We start from the raw sequence: 12,708 nt of genomic DNA, 5'->3' as shown, positions 1-12,708 counted from the left end.
TTTTTGTCATCAGCCGCAGGGTCTCGTTCTGAGAAGGCAGGGGTGTTGTTTTTGCTGAAACTGTTGTTGTTTTTAAGGCCAATTAAAGTGATGTCCAGCAGACCTGGATCATAACAGGAGCCAGGTCAGGTGTCTGAAAACACCAGAAAGGTGTCAGTTGCCAGAGAGTGCTGAGACGGAACAAGATTCTTGTTCCAAACGAAATTGAGTTAGTTCTCATTTTAAGACTGAATTTAATGTCTAGAAATTGAAGGTAACTAGGATACTGTTTAAGGAGGACTTCCTCTGACAGTTTTATCAATTGAATTAGATCATGGAAGGAAGTGAAGTTAAGCATATCTTGTCAGAAGTTTTTTACTTTACAAAGAGAGCTGCTGCTGTTGTGTTGAAATGTGCTTTTGTACACTTGCCTCGAAATCTGGCTTGACAAGTTTTTGGTTTACAAATCATTTGATAAGAAAAAATAACATTTTAAGCAATATGGCACTAAATACAAATTGCTTGACATGGCTTTTATAACCCCCAAACTTTGTTTTGTATTCGCAATCCTTTGAAGATTAAAAAAGATGCTTCCAGCACCTTGAAAAGAACAAACTGTTTACCTTGTTTTTGTGCTAATATTTAAAAAGATCCCATTGGTCATGTAGACAGCCACATTCCACTGTGTATATGTCAAATACATGGACTTTGATGTAGAATTTCAATATGTGTGACTAACATGAGACTGCTAGCTTTGATCACAGACTGTGACGTGAACGTGAGAACTCTTGGCGAAAAAGGCAAGACTCTAATTGTTGTTCAGATGGTAAAATGGAATAACTCGACACTGGTTGGCGCAGGGGGAGGGGCTGGCTGATAATTGAATGACTTTAGAGTTTTTCAAACACTGTTTAAAAATTGATTAAAATTTTGAAGGACAAACAGAAAAGGGTAAAAAAATATTGTATTTCTTTTGTCAGAGAAGTTTCAGCTGGTGAAAAACTGACAGGAAAATCATGCAAGACATGGCATTACTTTATTGTATTTAATCACTAAAGAATGTCCAAGTACCAGTTTTGCAAAGAAAAAGGAAACAAATTATTTCTCCATGATGAGCTTGTGGGCATATATCGTTTCCTCCAGATATTTCATATTTTAACAAGTTCCAGGTTTCCATTCTGTACAAATCATTTGGCCATTGTCCAAGACCAAAACTTGTCCTACATGTGATTACAGTGAATGACACAGGGATTACTGTCCCACCACCTCTGTCTGTCATGTTTGTCACCCCTGATCCCAAGGTCATTGGCCACTGTCACCAGATATCTGTGTCATTGTGATAGTGTCCGTCTCCTTGCTGGACCACACATGAACTGTGACATTATAGATTGTGTTCAGTGGAGGTTTGCTTATATGCCCATGGTTAGAACATGGACAGGAACAGATATGTAGTTCATATTGTTGACAATGTCTTTCATAGCTGATTATTTAATGCCTTATAATAGGAACAAGAAACAGCTTTTCCTGCAACATGTTTTCTATTGAGTCCACAAAGTGAATGTTAAAAAAGGAATTTTGTAACTTGCAGATGACACATTACAGCTGAAGTATTTGATATCAATATATAGCTCCAGTTATAAAAGATGTAGACCTCAAAAGAAGTCCAAAGCTGCCATGAGTCAGGGCTTTTTTTTCTACCCATAAGGCCCCCCGAGAAATATTTTGTCCCTCAATATTTTGTCCTTTGGCTAACAGATGATCTTAGGAGACAAAGACGGGTAAACATTTGGGGTGAAGGCGAACAATGGGATGGAATGAGGGCCACTGGGGAATAATGCTGTGCTTTGATTGGAAAATTGAAACCCGAGTCTATTGATAGCTTGTCCAACATATCTTTTAACACAGGTGCTCATTAAGGGTCACATTACAGCAGGTCCAGGGACTTGCTGGCCAGGCTTTGGGATGGTCCAAGAGTGATTAGAGTCACCTGAGTGAAGGGTTCTGTACATCTGGGATATGAAAAATTGATGCAGCTTTGGGAGTGAGGAAATGATTGCAGCAAGACTTGCAATTGATGATCTATTTTTATCTGGCTGTTTTTTCCTTTTTTTAGTGGAAAATTAATTTTGCTTATTATCTTTGTGATCTTTTTCAAGCATATGCTGCCCAGTTTTACATGGTCGGATTCATGTCACTTATGCTGCTTTTAGATCTTTTTATATATGCATTAAAGTCTTTTCCTGATTCTGTGAAATTTGTATTGGGCCAGGTAGGGCCTTTTAGGTGGAGTAGGGGGAGGGGGGCCCTATGATTTGAAAAGTGGTGACGCTAGGGCTTTGACCCCAGTACCTTGACAGTGATCCTGACCTAAGTGGACCACTGTCACGGCCATGTCTGTCGAGAAGCCTATTAAACCAGACAGCAACACAGAACATGATGTGAGCCACAAGAACACAGGAATTTAGTTAGTAACTTGATTACTGGGATCCCCTTGCTAAAATACCAACCATGTTGTTAGTTGGATGGTCTACTAGGGCTGTTTGGCCTCACTAGGACTGACTGTTGTTTTTTAGTGGCGACCTGAGCCTGGGACATTGTCCATTGATGTTTGTTCTCTGGACACCTCGGGGGTTAACTTCTCTTTTTGGTCCATGTTTTATGTTTCATGTCATGAAAGTGATGTGTATATGTTGCTGAATGCAGCATCAGGAGAACCAGTGAAAGTTGTTGGCAGAGATGCAGGATTATGGTGAATATAAAAGGTTCAAAATTTAATTTTTTTTTTCAGGGGCTTTTATCACTATACCAGTAGCACATGGAGCTGGATATTAATCAAGTCTTACACCATTTTGTGAATGGTGTTTTTCTTTAATATTATGGAGGAAAAAAAAAAAAAAAACGAAAAATCCCATCCTGCCTGTTTCCTTCTATTATATCTCATTCCAAAACTTAGTCATGTTCACACCCAGGCTAAATGAGATAATACCAAAACTCCAGATTACATCATGCCTTCTTATTAAAAACTGTGCTATACCCTGTAATGATCAGGTAGAATCCATCAGTTAGTGTAGCTGGGAACAGGGCCCCAGTGTGTGTTTCTGCAATATTGCAAACCTGAAAGAATGTCACATAGTTGTCGAGTTTCCTGTCAATATCTCGGCCCCAAATATCTCTACACAGGAAGTTGTACAGCTGTTGGAGTATAGGAAGGAAGATTTTTGTCCACTGATCGAGCTAAAGTGGCTACCATTGAGTCTTAATCTTTTTTTGCGATCTTTTTAATATGGGAACCGTTTTTGGTCTTAGATAAAATCATTTAAGTCCTATGTGGCATCCTATTTGTCTAATCTTTTTTGCAATCTTTTTAATATGGGAACACTTTCTGGTCTTAGATAAAATCATTCAAGTCCTATGTGGCATCCTATTTGTTGAAAAGGTGCTTTGTTTTGGTTTCCTTTTAGAATCACTTTCCTCTCTCTCTCTCTCTGTAAGGAACTGACTAAAGACAGTTGTGAAAGTTCTCTAAGGAACAACATCTGAAGTCGCCCCTCACTATTCACACTGCCCAGTCTGTTTTCCCTGAAGTTTGCTGGGTAGAATGGAGGAGGAGCTTCCAGTTTATGTTGTAATATTTTTCACATTGGAGAATGTCTTACAATGTGCCTTTTATCTTGATTGTGTTGTGTTAGGAGTCCATTCAGGTACCTTAGTGTGAATGTATTGTGTAAGGGGACGTTCAAGATGTTCATTGTTTGTGTCTTGTCTCCAGATCAGGTTTGGATCAGCCCCTGGAGTTACAAAACATGCTTTGTGATCAAAGTGGTTGCATTTCACTTATTCCTGAAACATCTTCATTTCACTGAACACATATTCCACTTAAGTGTATTGATACTGGACACTTGATGTATTCCAAAAGTTTGCTGTACACCTCTCAATCTTTTGCCTCCAGTTACAAAGTTTGTACACCAAGTGGCTGGTTCCTATATCATGCACTGGCATCTCTTTTTTCCTTCATTCACTGCCTTGTTTCTGGCAATAGCTTACTGGCCATCAACCAAGCTTTTAATAGTTCTAGTTGCTTCAGCTCTTTTTAAGAAATGTGTCTTTGGCTACAGTGTCCTGTTATTGAAGTTAACTAAGGATCGAATGTTGCCCTTTTGATACCTTTTCATACAAAAATTCTTTCAAATAATAATAATAATAATAATAATGATTGAAATAAAAACATTCCCAACAGGTTGAATTTTATCTCAAAACATAAACCTTGAACAACATCTTGCATGAAGTTTCATCATTTCATCATGGCCTCTATTTCCCCTTAACTGTGGCCATGTCGGTTTGAGCACAAGCCTTAAAATTTGTCTGAATAATTCCAAGTTTGACATAAGAAAGTTTGATAAAAATTAAAACAGTAAGAGGGATGTTTTGGGAAAAGTTTAAAGGCAGTTTCAGGTGAGAGTGCACAACCTATGACCAAAACCTGTGGATTTTCTCTTTATACAAGCATGAAATGGCATTTGGAGGGATTTCTTCCCCAGGTCTTTATTTTGATGGAAAGTCCCTGTCTGTAGGTTAAATCACTCTAGTCTGTTTTATTATTTCATCTATTCCCTTAACCCAAAAAGATAAAATTGATAATGAAATAATACAATAATGAATAAATAGGTTAATAAATAAATGAATAAAATTAGTAGTGATAAAATAATCCAATTTGTGTAAGGAATCATAAAAATATCTTTCATCACAAACTCGGTTCATAGTAATATTTCAATGAAGAATTCAACCGAGGCAGGTGCTAGGCAGGCCTTGTTTAATACTACAGGCAATCCTGAATCATCCACCTAGCACTTTGTAACTAGCCCAGGTTGTCTTGGGGTCTCTTCATGTCAGTTCTCCTGCCTTCAAAGATCCATCTGGCTCAGGCAGGAAATGTTCAACACGACCTTACGGAGATCGTAATAGCCCCATTGCTTCCTGGAACATGCTTGGTTCCACCCAACACAGCCCCTTTATTGGACCACTTGGGGTGAACGTGAGCAGTTTTACAAGATAGGGAAACTCTAGCTCAGTGTTAATGGCGTATGAAAATTGCTTGTGAAGATAACTTGGAGAGCAGGTTTAAGAGATAATTGAAGCTTTCTTGCAGAGATAACAGGAAAATGTATATGAAATGGTCTTCGATAAGTTGTCTTTTTATTAGCCTATACTCCTTCCTAATTGCCTGCCATATAAAAGGTTTAATATACTACATAGAATTCTTCATCTGTAAATATTTTATGTTCCTGTTTGAAATAAAATCCTCACTTTCATTTTCTTTATTTACAGAAGTGCTCCCAAGTTTTGTTGTGGAACCAGAGTCCCAAGTTGTGAAGAAAAATGCAGAGGTGGTCTTATCTTGCCAAGTGGCACCACCTACAGCTGAAATTCGATGGAAGTACAATGGACATTACATTGAACCAAGTACTGATGATCGCATGCAGATCAGGGCGGACAATTCCTTACATATATCAGCATTTAAGGCCAAAAGACATGCAGGGACATATATGTGTGTGGGGAGCACTCCCGAAGGAACAATATTAAGCAAACCTGCAAAGTTACATAGAGCACGTAAGTGTATCAGATATAATAAACTCTTTAATTTTACTTTCAATTTGACATCTTTTATGGTTTCCTAACAGTATTCAGAGAAGATAAGCAATTTATAACCCCCCCCCCCCCCCCATTTTGTCATCTAGAAAAACCTACTGATAAAGTGGCTTCTTTTTGTAGAAAGAGCTCTGAAATAAGGAAGAAGCAAGCTGGAAGTAGGGTATGCTTCTTGCTAAAAGCCTGTGTATTTCAAATTATGGTATATGTTGTTTCTGTATCAAAACTTTTTGCCATATGTTTGCTAGTAAGTTTATTTAACTTTGAAGCACTCGATTTGTTTGAGTCAAAGTTGTTAATCAGAGAAATTTTCTTTTAAAGGATTGGGTCATTTCACTAATGGAGGTCAATCTCGAGGCATTGAAGTTGTGGTGGTGAATGCAACAGAAGGCAACACAGCTGTGATCCCCTGTGAAATTCCCAAGGGCGAACCCACACCAGTTGCAATATTTGAGATTAATAGTACAACGATAGATAAGTCAACTGGTAGGTGGTTATCTAAAGACCTTTTGGATATTTTACACGTAAAAAATGGGGAAAAAATGGAAGATGCAGATGCGTAAAATGAAAATGATTTCAAATTTTTTATCATTAGATATTTTGATTTACCAAAATGTAATATTTTTAAAGGCAATGCAAAGCTACATGTATGTGTAGATGATTTGAAATCAGAGGAGCCAAACTGATATTCTGTGTTACATTTCTTTAGTAATGAAAAAATAAAGATTGGCAGTCAATACTTGATGGCAACTAGTAAAGAAATAAAAACCTGGTTGACAAAGGATTAAGTTTAATGAAAAAAAGATCAAAACTAAACCAATTAGCAGCATTCATTATTTTCCTTTGTTATGAATGGAAAATATCTCTATTTAAGTGTAATAATCAAAACTTCCAGAGAGGTACAAGCTTCACCCGAGTGGTAACCTTCACATTGGAGCTGTCCGGCAGAGTGACCAGGGCCTCTATAGCTGTATAGTGAAAAATACCGTCAGTGGAAAGAAGAAAGATTCAACAAAACAAATACAACTCAAAATAAGTAGTAAGTATATACTGGATAAATATGATATGTATAAATGTGATGCTTTTCAGGAAAAAAAACTTACTCTGAGCTCTCCTAAAGAAATGGAGGAAAGTGGCAGTTTTATGTTACTGAATGGTTGTTTGCCTTCGGGTCACATGAAATAAAAAAAATTAAAATAAATGCTGAAGAATGTAAAAAAAAAAAAAATGCCATTCCAGCTGTCGTAAATTTAGAGAACACTTTTTGGGCAACTAGTAACGTTTGCTCTTGCTAAACCTATTTTACAGATTTTGAAGATTTCTCTACTGGTCATTTGGTCCATCATGAGAAATCTGTGAGATATGCTAAAAATCATAATTGAACATTCCCCACAGCGCTGGTGCTTCCAGATAGCCTCTCTATCACCTCTGTTGTAATTACTTCTGAATATATTAGCATCTGGGAGAAATGCTGAGAAATCCTTGAGTTGTTCTCTTTGCCAGTAGAAAAAAAGTCTTGTCAGTCTTTATCTTCTGTTTCTTCCTTCTCATTTGTAATGTTTTTAAACAACTTGATTTTTTTCAAGCTGAGAAAAATTTTAAGCATCTTTTTTCACTAGAGGTACTTCCCATTCAGTGTGGATTTCACTTTTGCTTTCTGACAGTTTTAAGAGTGGAAAATTAGAACGTGAATATTTCAGAATTTTTTGGAAGACCAAGAACCCCAGTGAAATCTGACCCTGAGAAAGCCCTCTGCAATTCAGGATATTCACCTCTATATCTCTGCACCACTCTTTGGCTGCTTATATAACTTTAACTATTCACAGAAGATCACTGCCATTTTCTCCTAATTTGTCCAATTCTTTTATTTTACCTGGTTGTAAAGGTCTTTCTTGAGTTATGTGTATTTCCACTGGAAGAGGATGATTTTCCAATTAATTTTATTTTTATTTATTTATTCATTTTTTTGTGAATCTTCTTTTCTTTTTGCTGAACTGGAATTCACATCCTAAGAATGCCAGCACTATGTGCTCATCAGGATGGGATTAGAAGAGTGTGTTCTACTGTGTACTAAGTGGAACCGTGACTATTGAGTCTAGTTATGATTACCAGGTGTTACAGCAGTCTGCCGTCTAAACTCCACTATGTAACACTGTAACCAGACACTTTTAAAAAAGCAATGGGAATGAAGAACTCCAACTTTTTCGTGGGAGATGAAATTGCAGAAAAGGGAGAACATATGTGAACCAGTTGTAACCAAAAGTTCTTTTTTTTCTGGATTTTGTGAGTTGGAGAAAGTTTTTGGATCTACATTTGAAAGTGAAAGCAGCAGCTTTGAGGCTGAACTTTTTAAATTGTTATTTAGGGAAAAAAAAACATGCCATGTAAAATATTTTATTCTGAGGCCTTGTTGAGAACTCAGTAGGTGAATGGGTGCAAGCCTACTGTGAAAAATGTGAATTCCTTAAAAATGAAGATAAACCTTTTTAGTTGGCAACTCTGCTAGTTCCATCCCTCCAAATTTGAAAGATGTAATGGCGTCGATAAATCAAAGTAAGATGGTATGTTTTTGCCCGGGGAAACTTTATAAAATGGCAAAGTGTATCCAAATTTAAGTAACACATATTGCCCTTTCCCTGTAAAAGTCTTATCAGCATATGATGCAGGCAGATTTTCCATGTAGAAATTGGTCTAATGGTGAAGTTAGGTACATATTTTTGGCCACAGAGGTCAGCCAGGTGCACTATTCCAGGCATCTCCCCCCAACTCCAGCAAAAATGGAATGGCAGGGTTCGTTTAATGAGGGGAATATTGACTGAAAGAGAGCTTGAGGCTGGTTTTGTTAATTGGTTAATTTTCTGTCAGTTATCAGTCTTTAATTTGATGTCCATAGGAGAGATTTTATCTTAAGACCATACTTCTGCTTATAATTCATGTAGAGATTTGCCTTGCAGTCATTTGAGTGTCTGAAAACTGTTTTGGGCTGTGTCATACATGAAACATACTTATACAAATGTGTTTACACTCTGTTGTGGAAAGTGGTATAAAATTCTGTAAATAATAACCTTAAGTCATAACACGCTCTGGGTTTAAGGGTATTAATGTGTTGAAAAAATCTGACATCTTTTATGCAACCAGACTTCATTCTTTTCAACACCCTGTAAGGTAGCACCTTTTAATTAAAGCAGAAGTTCCAACACGTACCAGACAGAGGAAAGAGCAGCCATGTCTCTTAGGGGGCTTTTAGATAATGCACTTAAGCGTGTCAGTTTTATTTGGGTGCGCCTCTTCAAACTCTCAACTCTCTTAAGGAACCCCGAGTACCCTATCGGTGAATTTTTTCGTTGTAATTGCACAGTTACTTCATTTGCTTGTTGAAAGATAATTGGTTTCACACAGGAAGGTGTTAGCATTGGGGAAAACACTACAGATCTTCTTACAGTGTTTCAAAAGTATGTGAACACTTAAAACAACCATTTCCTCCCCTGATATTTGTTTTTAGATAAGAATATAGAGTCAGGAGCCATTTCCTGGAAAAGCAAGCTACAAACATATTTTGCAGTTAAGAAAAATTAACATTGGTTGTAGAATTTTTTCTCCCCCTTACTGATAGACTTGCTATCACTTTGTCAGCTAAAGATAGGAGTGTCAGTAAAACATCATGTAATTCACTTAAAAGAGGCAGTTTTTTAATAGAAACCCAATTTCCTTCCCATCTCTGGGTCTATTTGGTGTCTGGAACTGATGGCTAATTAAGCCCCTGGTGCCAATTGCCAGGAATGATGGACTACCTCACCCTGCCTGCCACTGAGTGTTTCTGGGGAAAGTTTCCTTTAGTGATTTGCTCTGGGCAAATTTACTATAGACACCCTGAGAGTCAAAGCTGAGACTAAGAATTACAAAAAGGAATTTAGAGTGTTTGTGGTATTCTGTCCCACTGTACAACTAGGTCTGATGACCATGTATAATAGATTCATCTTGTGATTTATTGTGGAATAAAGGCAAGTGTGTTGTTCCAAGATGTTTGACGCTTCTGTGACTTTCTCAAATCAGGCCTGTTGCCAAAGTTTTCAAAGGATTTCATTTTCTGAAAAGGTGGATCTTTTTACCCTCTTAGTAAGTCCAGTTTGAGAAACGTAATAGAACTTTAATGAAATTTTCATTCAGAGCATACACTTTCCAGCACCCCCATACCCCTACCAATAGGCCTGAAAATAATAGAATGTTTTGTCAATTCTGTTACCCATGAAAGAGAATTACAGTAAACTTGGTACTGTGTATAGATTTGATGAGAAAAATAAACTGAAAAACCTTATCAATATGGAATGCAAAGGGAATCCCAGCTCCCCATCCTTACATTCAGTTCATTCCAGACACTTAGTTTTCTTTTTTTTTTTTTTTTTAATTCATCACCTTAGAAACCAAATCTTGTCCTCATTGACTTGTCTGTGGTTGCTTGACAATCCTGATAGGCTATCACTACACCAGTCCCGTCACAAGTCTTGCTTGCCTGTATACCTAAACAGTATAGTCTAACAAAGGGGAGGGGGGACTTTTTTTGGTTTCCATGGTGACATGGTGACACTGATTGATCTGCACGGGGATAAGTTTGGAGTTTTAATAACACCTCAGAGGCAGGTGTTGTCATATCAGTCTCTCTTCACTGAGTATCCTGATTTAGGGCCCGTGTTGCGAGTCTGCCGTGACCAAGATGAGGATAACAAATCAAAGTCCCAATCTATCCTTGTGTTTCCCAATGGTATAAATGAGGAATGGCCCTTGGTGTGTATAATAGAAAGGAGAGTGTCTTGCTGGGGAGGGTTGACAGGGTGACGGAAGTTAATAGGTTTTTTTAGCCAGTGTTAAGACCCACTTTGTGCTGTGACAGAAAGATGTGGTGAGACTGGTGGATGGCAGGTGTGGAGATAACAGGATGGTATTATATGATCGTGACACCTTTTTTATTCCTAAAAAGAAGAAAAAAATTGAAGTCCTTGATGTTTTGTGAGGAAAAAAGGTTGTTGTGAAGATATGGTGTGTACTGAGAGAACCTCACAGTTTTTGGTCTTCTTCGGTTCAGCAAAATTTGTGCAGGAGTTTCCTAAAGCCTATTATTATGTTGGAAACAGTAAACTTTTCTTTCTCATTGCAAAACTAATATTTCATGAAATTTGTCTACCAGGGAATTAACTTGGGTCAGAGAAAACTAACAATTTGTTCTAAAAGTACAGGTCAACTTTTAAGCTTAAGTTCTATTATTGTTAAACAGGCTCCAGGTTAGAGTATGTACTTGACGCCAAGTACAGTTCATTGACGCCGTTTCTTCTGTTGCAACGACTCCGTTCTCTACTACTACTAAACCTGTAGCCACTTTGGGCTTATTAAATTCTATGCTACTTTTATCGTACTACAAGTTTTATTGCCTCGGGTGATATTATTTTGTATTACTACCATAGTGTGAGAAACGAACGCAATGATATAAGAATCATCCAAGCTGTAAATACAGTTGGATATCATGGTGATATATGTGCCAAATAAACATATGCAAACAGCGCCTGTTTTTATAGAGCAGTATACTTGGGACTGCTATCGCGGAAAAAAAATTAAGGTCAAATTTGGCATTTTGATCCATCCAACATGGGAAAAGATAGTGTTCGGTGGCGTAAAAACAAAAGCAGGGTTTTTTTTATTGAAATGGTAGCGGTAGAAACAAATGGGAGGGGAGGTGTTACAGGTGCCCCTGCTGGTTTGTATAGGACAAACTCGTATTGTTTGCGCTGGTATTTCAGCTGGCATTTTATCTGCAGACAGTTTCATCTTGCTGGAGTTAATTGAAAACGTGGGTGTGGATGGTGACCTTGTCTTCCATATAACCCAAGAGTGGTTGACTTAAATACCACGTGCTTTCATTTTTATGAGATATTTTAGACAAATTTGCTATTTTTAGAAGATATTATTTGTCAGTTTGTATTTTGATAGATTGTTTTGAGAAATAGGAAGGGAAAACAGATATATTCCATAATTGGTTGTCACACAGAAGTGAAAAAAAAATTGTTCCTTGAATATGTTTGTAATAAATGAAAGTGGTCCCCCATTAAAAGAAAATGACATGGAGCTCAAATATCTATCAAAAATACTATCTTTTAAAAACGGGAGGGAAAGGAAAACATGCTTGCCTGCTGTTCAGTTAAATCAGTTTCAGAAAGGCATCTATTGTACTGAAACAAACCTGATCTTGTGTGTATCGGGGAGTTTGATGCGATAGCTGGCTTCAATTACGGGTGGATCTAAATTTGGCCGCTCATGGGGCTGGCACGACTGTCGCTCCTCGTTGGAACTGTGCGTGCTTCCCTCTGACTTCTACAAAAGACCAAAGACAACCTTTCCTGTGAGTGTGTGCCACAGAGTTGTCTATTTTTTCACCATGTTCAACAAGTTTTATTTTAATTACTATCAGATAATCGATTCAGTTCATTCGGATGTGGCAGGTTCTTCAAAATATAATTGCATCCATACTGCCTCGACTTATGTACTTATACTGAAAGTTTAGCAGGATAAGAGATGAATAGGCATGCCTTTTATCTATGTATAATCATGCCTTCATATCTATTAGACTTGATGAAAGTATTGCATCTTTGATTCCATAATTCTTTGTTTATTGTGCACCTTAGAATATTAAAAGTTTTGGAACAAGATGGGTCAATCATCTATCAGCAGTGGCATGTATTCTTTCTTTTAAAGAAAGTCAGTAACATCATAAAGATAATGTATGCATTATTTTGCCTTTTATCATCATGTGATGGCAGATAGACTGCAGGTCCCTGGCAGAAATGTTCCCAAATACTACCGTTAACAGCAAGGCAACCTTTAGAACTTACATTCTGCTTCTATCCTCACTACAATCAAAAAATGTCAGCAAAGCACCGAATAACGAGCAGAATTCTTTCATGATTTGGGTGTGAGTAGCAATGTTACAAAGCTGTCGGCAAATTAAAAACAAACATTTGAGGTATGCCACTTGCATAACTCCAAGCAAAATGTGACAAGGAAAAACGGAGCATAATTAGTGCTGTTCTGAATATC

The 12,708-nt window shown here is 37.4% G+C and overlaps 1 protein-coding gene across 17 annotated transcripts in view; it reads left to right on the top strand.

The window, feature by feature from the left end:
- Positions 1-12,708, top strand: part of LOC106174354 (brother of CDO) — a 134,603-nt gene that overhangs the window by 100,295 nt on the left and 21,600 nt on the right. For all 17 annotated transcript variants that reach the window (XM_087018329.1, XM_087018328.1, XM_087018330.1 and 14 more), the window contains 3 exons: positions 5,305-5,586; positions 5,947-6,111; positions 6,521-6,664. In XM_087018329.1, coding sequence (XP_086874455.1) covers positions 5,305-5,586; positions 5,947-6,111; positions 6,521-6,664 — 591 coding nt within the window. The remainder of the gene's footprint in view (positions 1-5,304; positions 5,587-5,946; positions 6,112-6,520; positions 6,665-12,708) is intronic.

The sequence above is a fragment of the Lingula anatina genome, chromosome 7 (assembly GCF_051362555.1).
Source record: "Lingula anatina isolate TDL-2025a chromosome 7, LinAna3.0, whole genome shotgun sequence".
Lineage (NCBI taxonomy): Eukaryota > Metazoa > Brachiopoda > Lingulata > Lingulida > Lingulidae > Lingula > Lingula anatina.
This window is presented reverse-complemented; position numbering and strand designations above follow the sequence as displayed.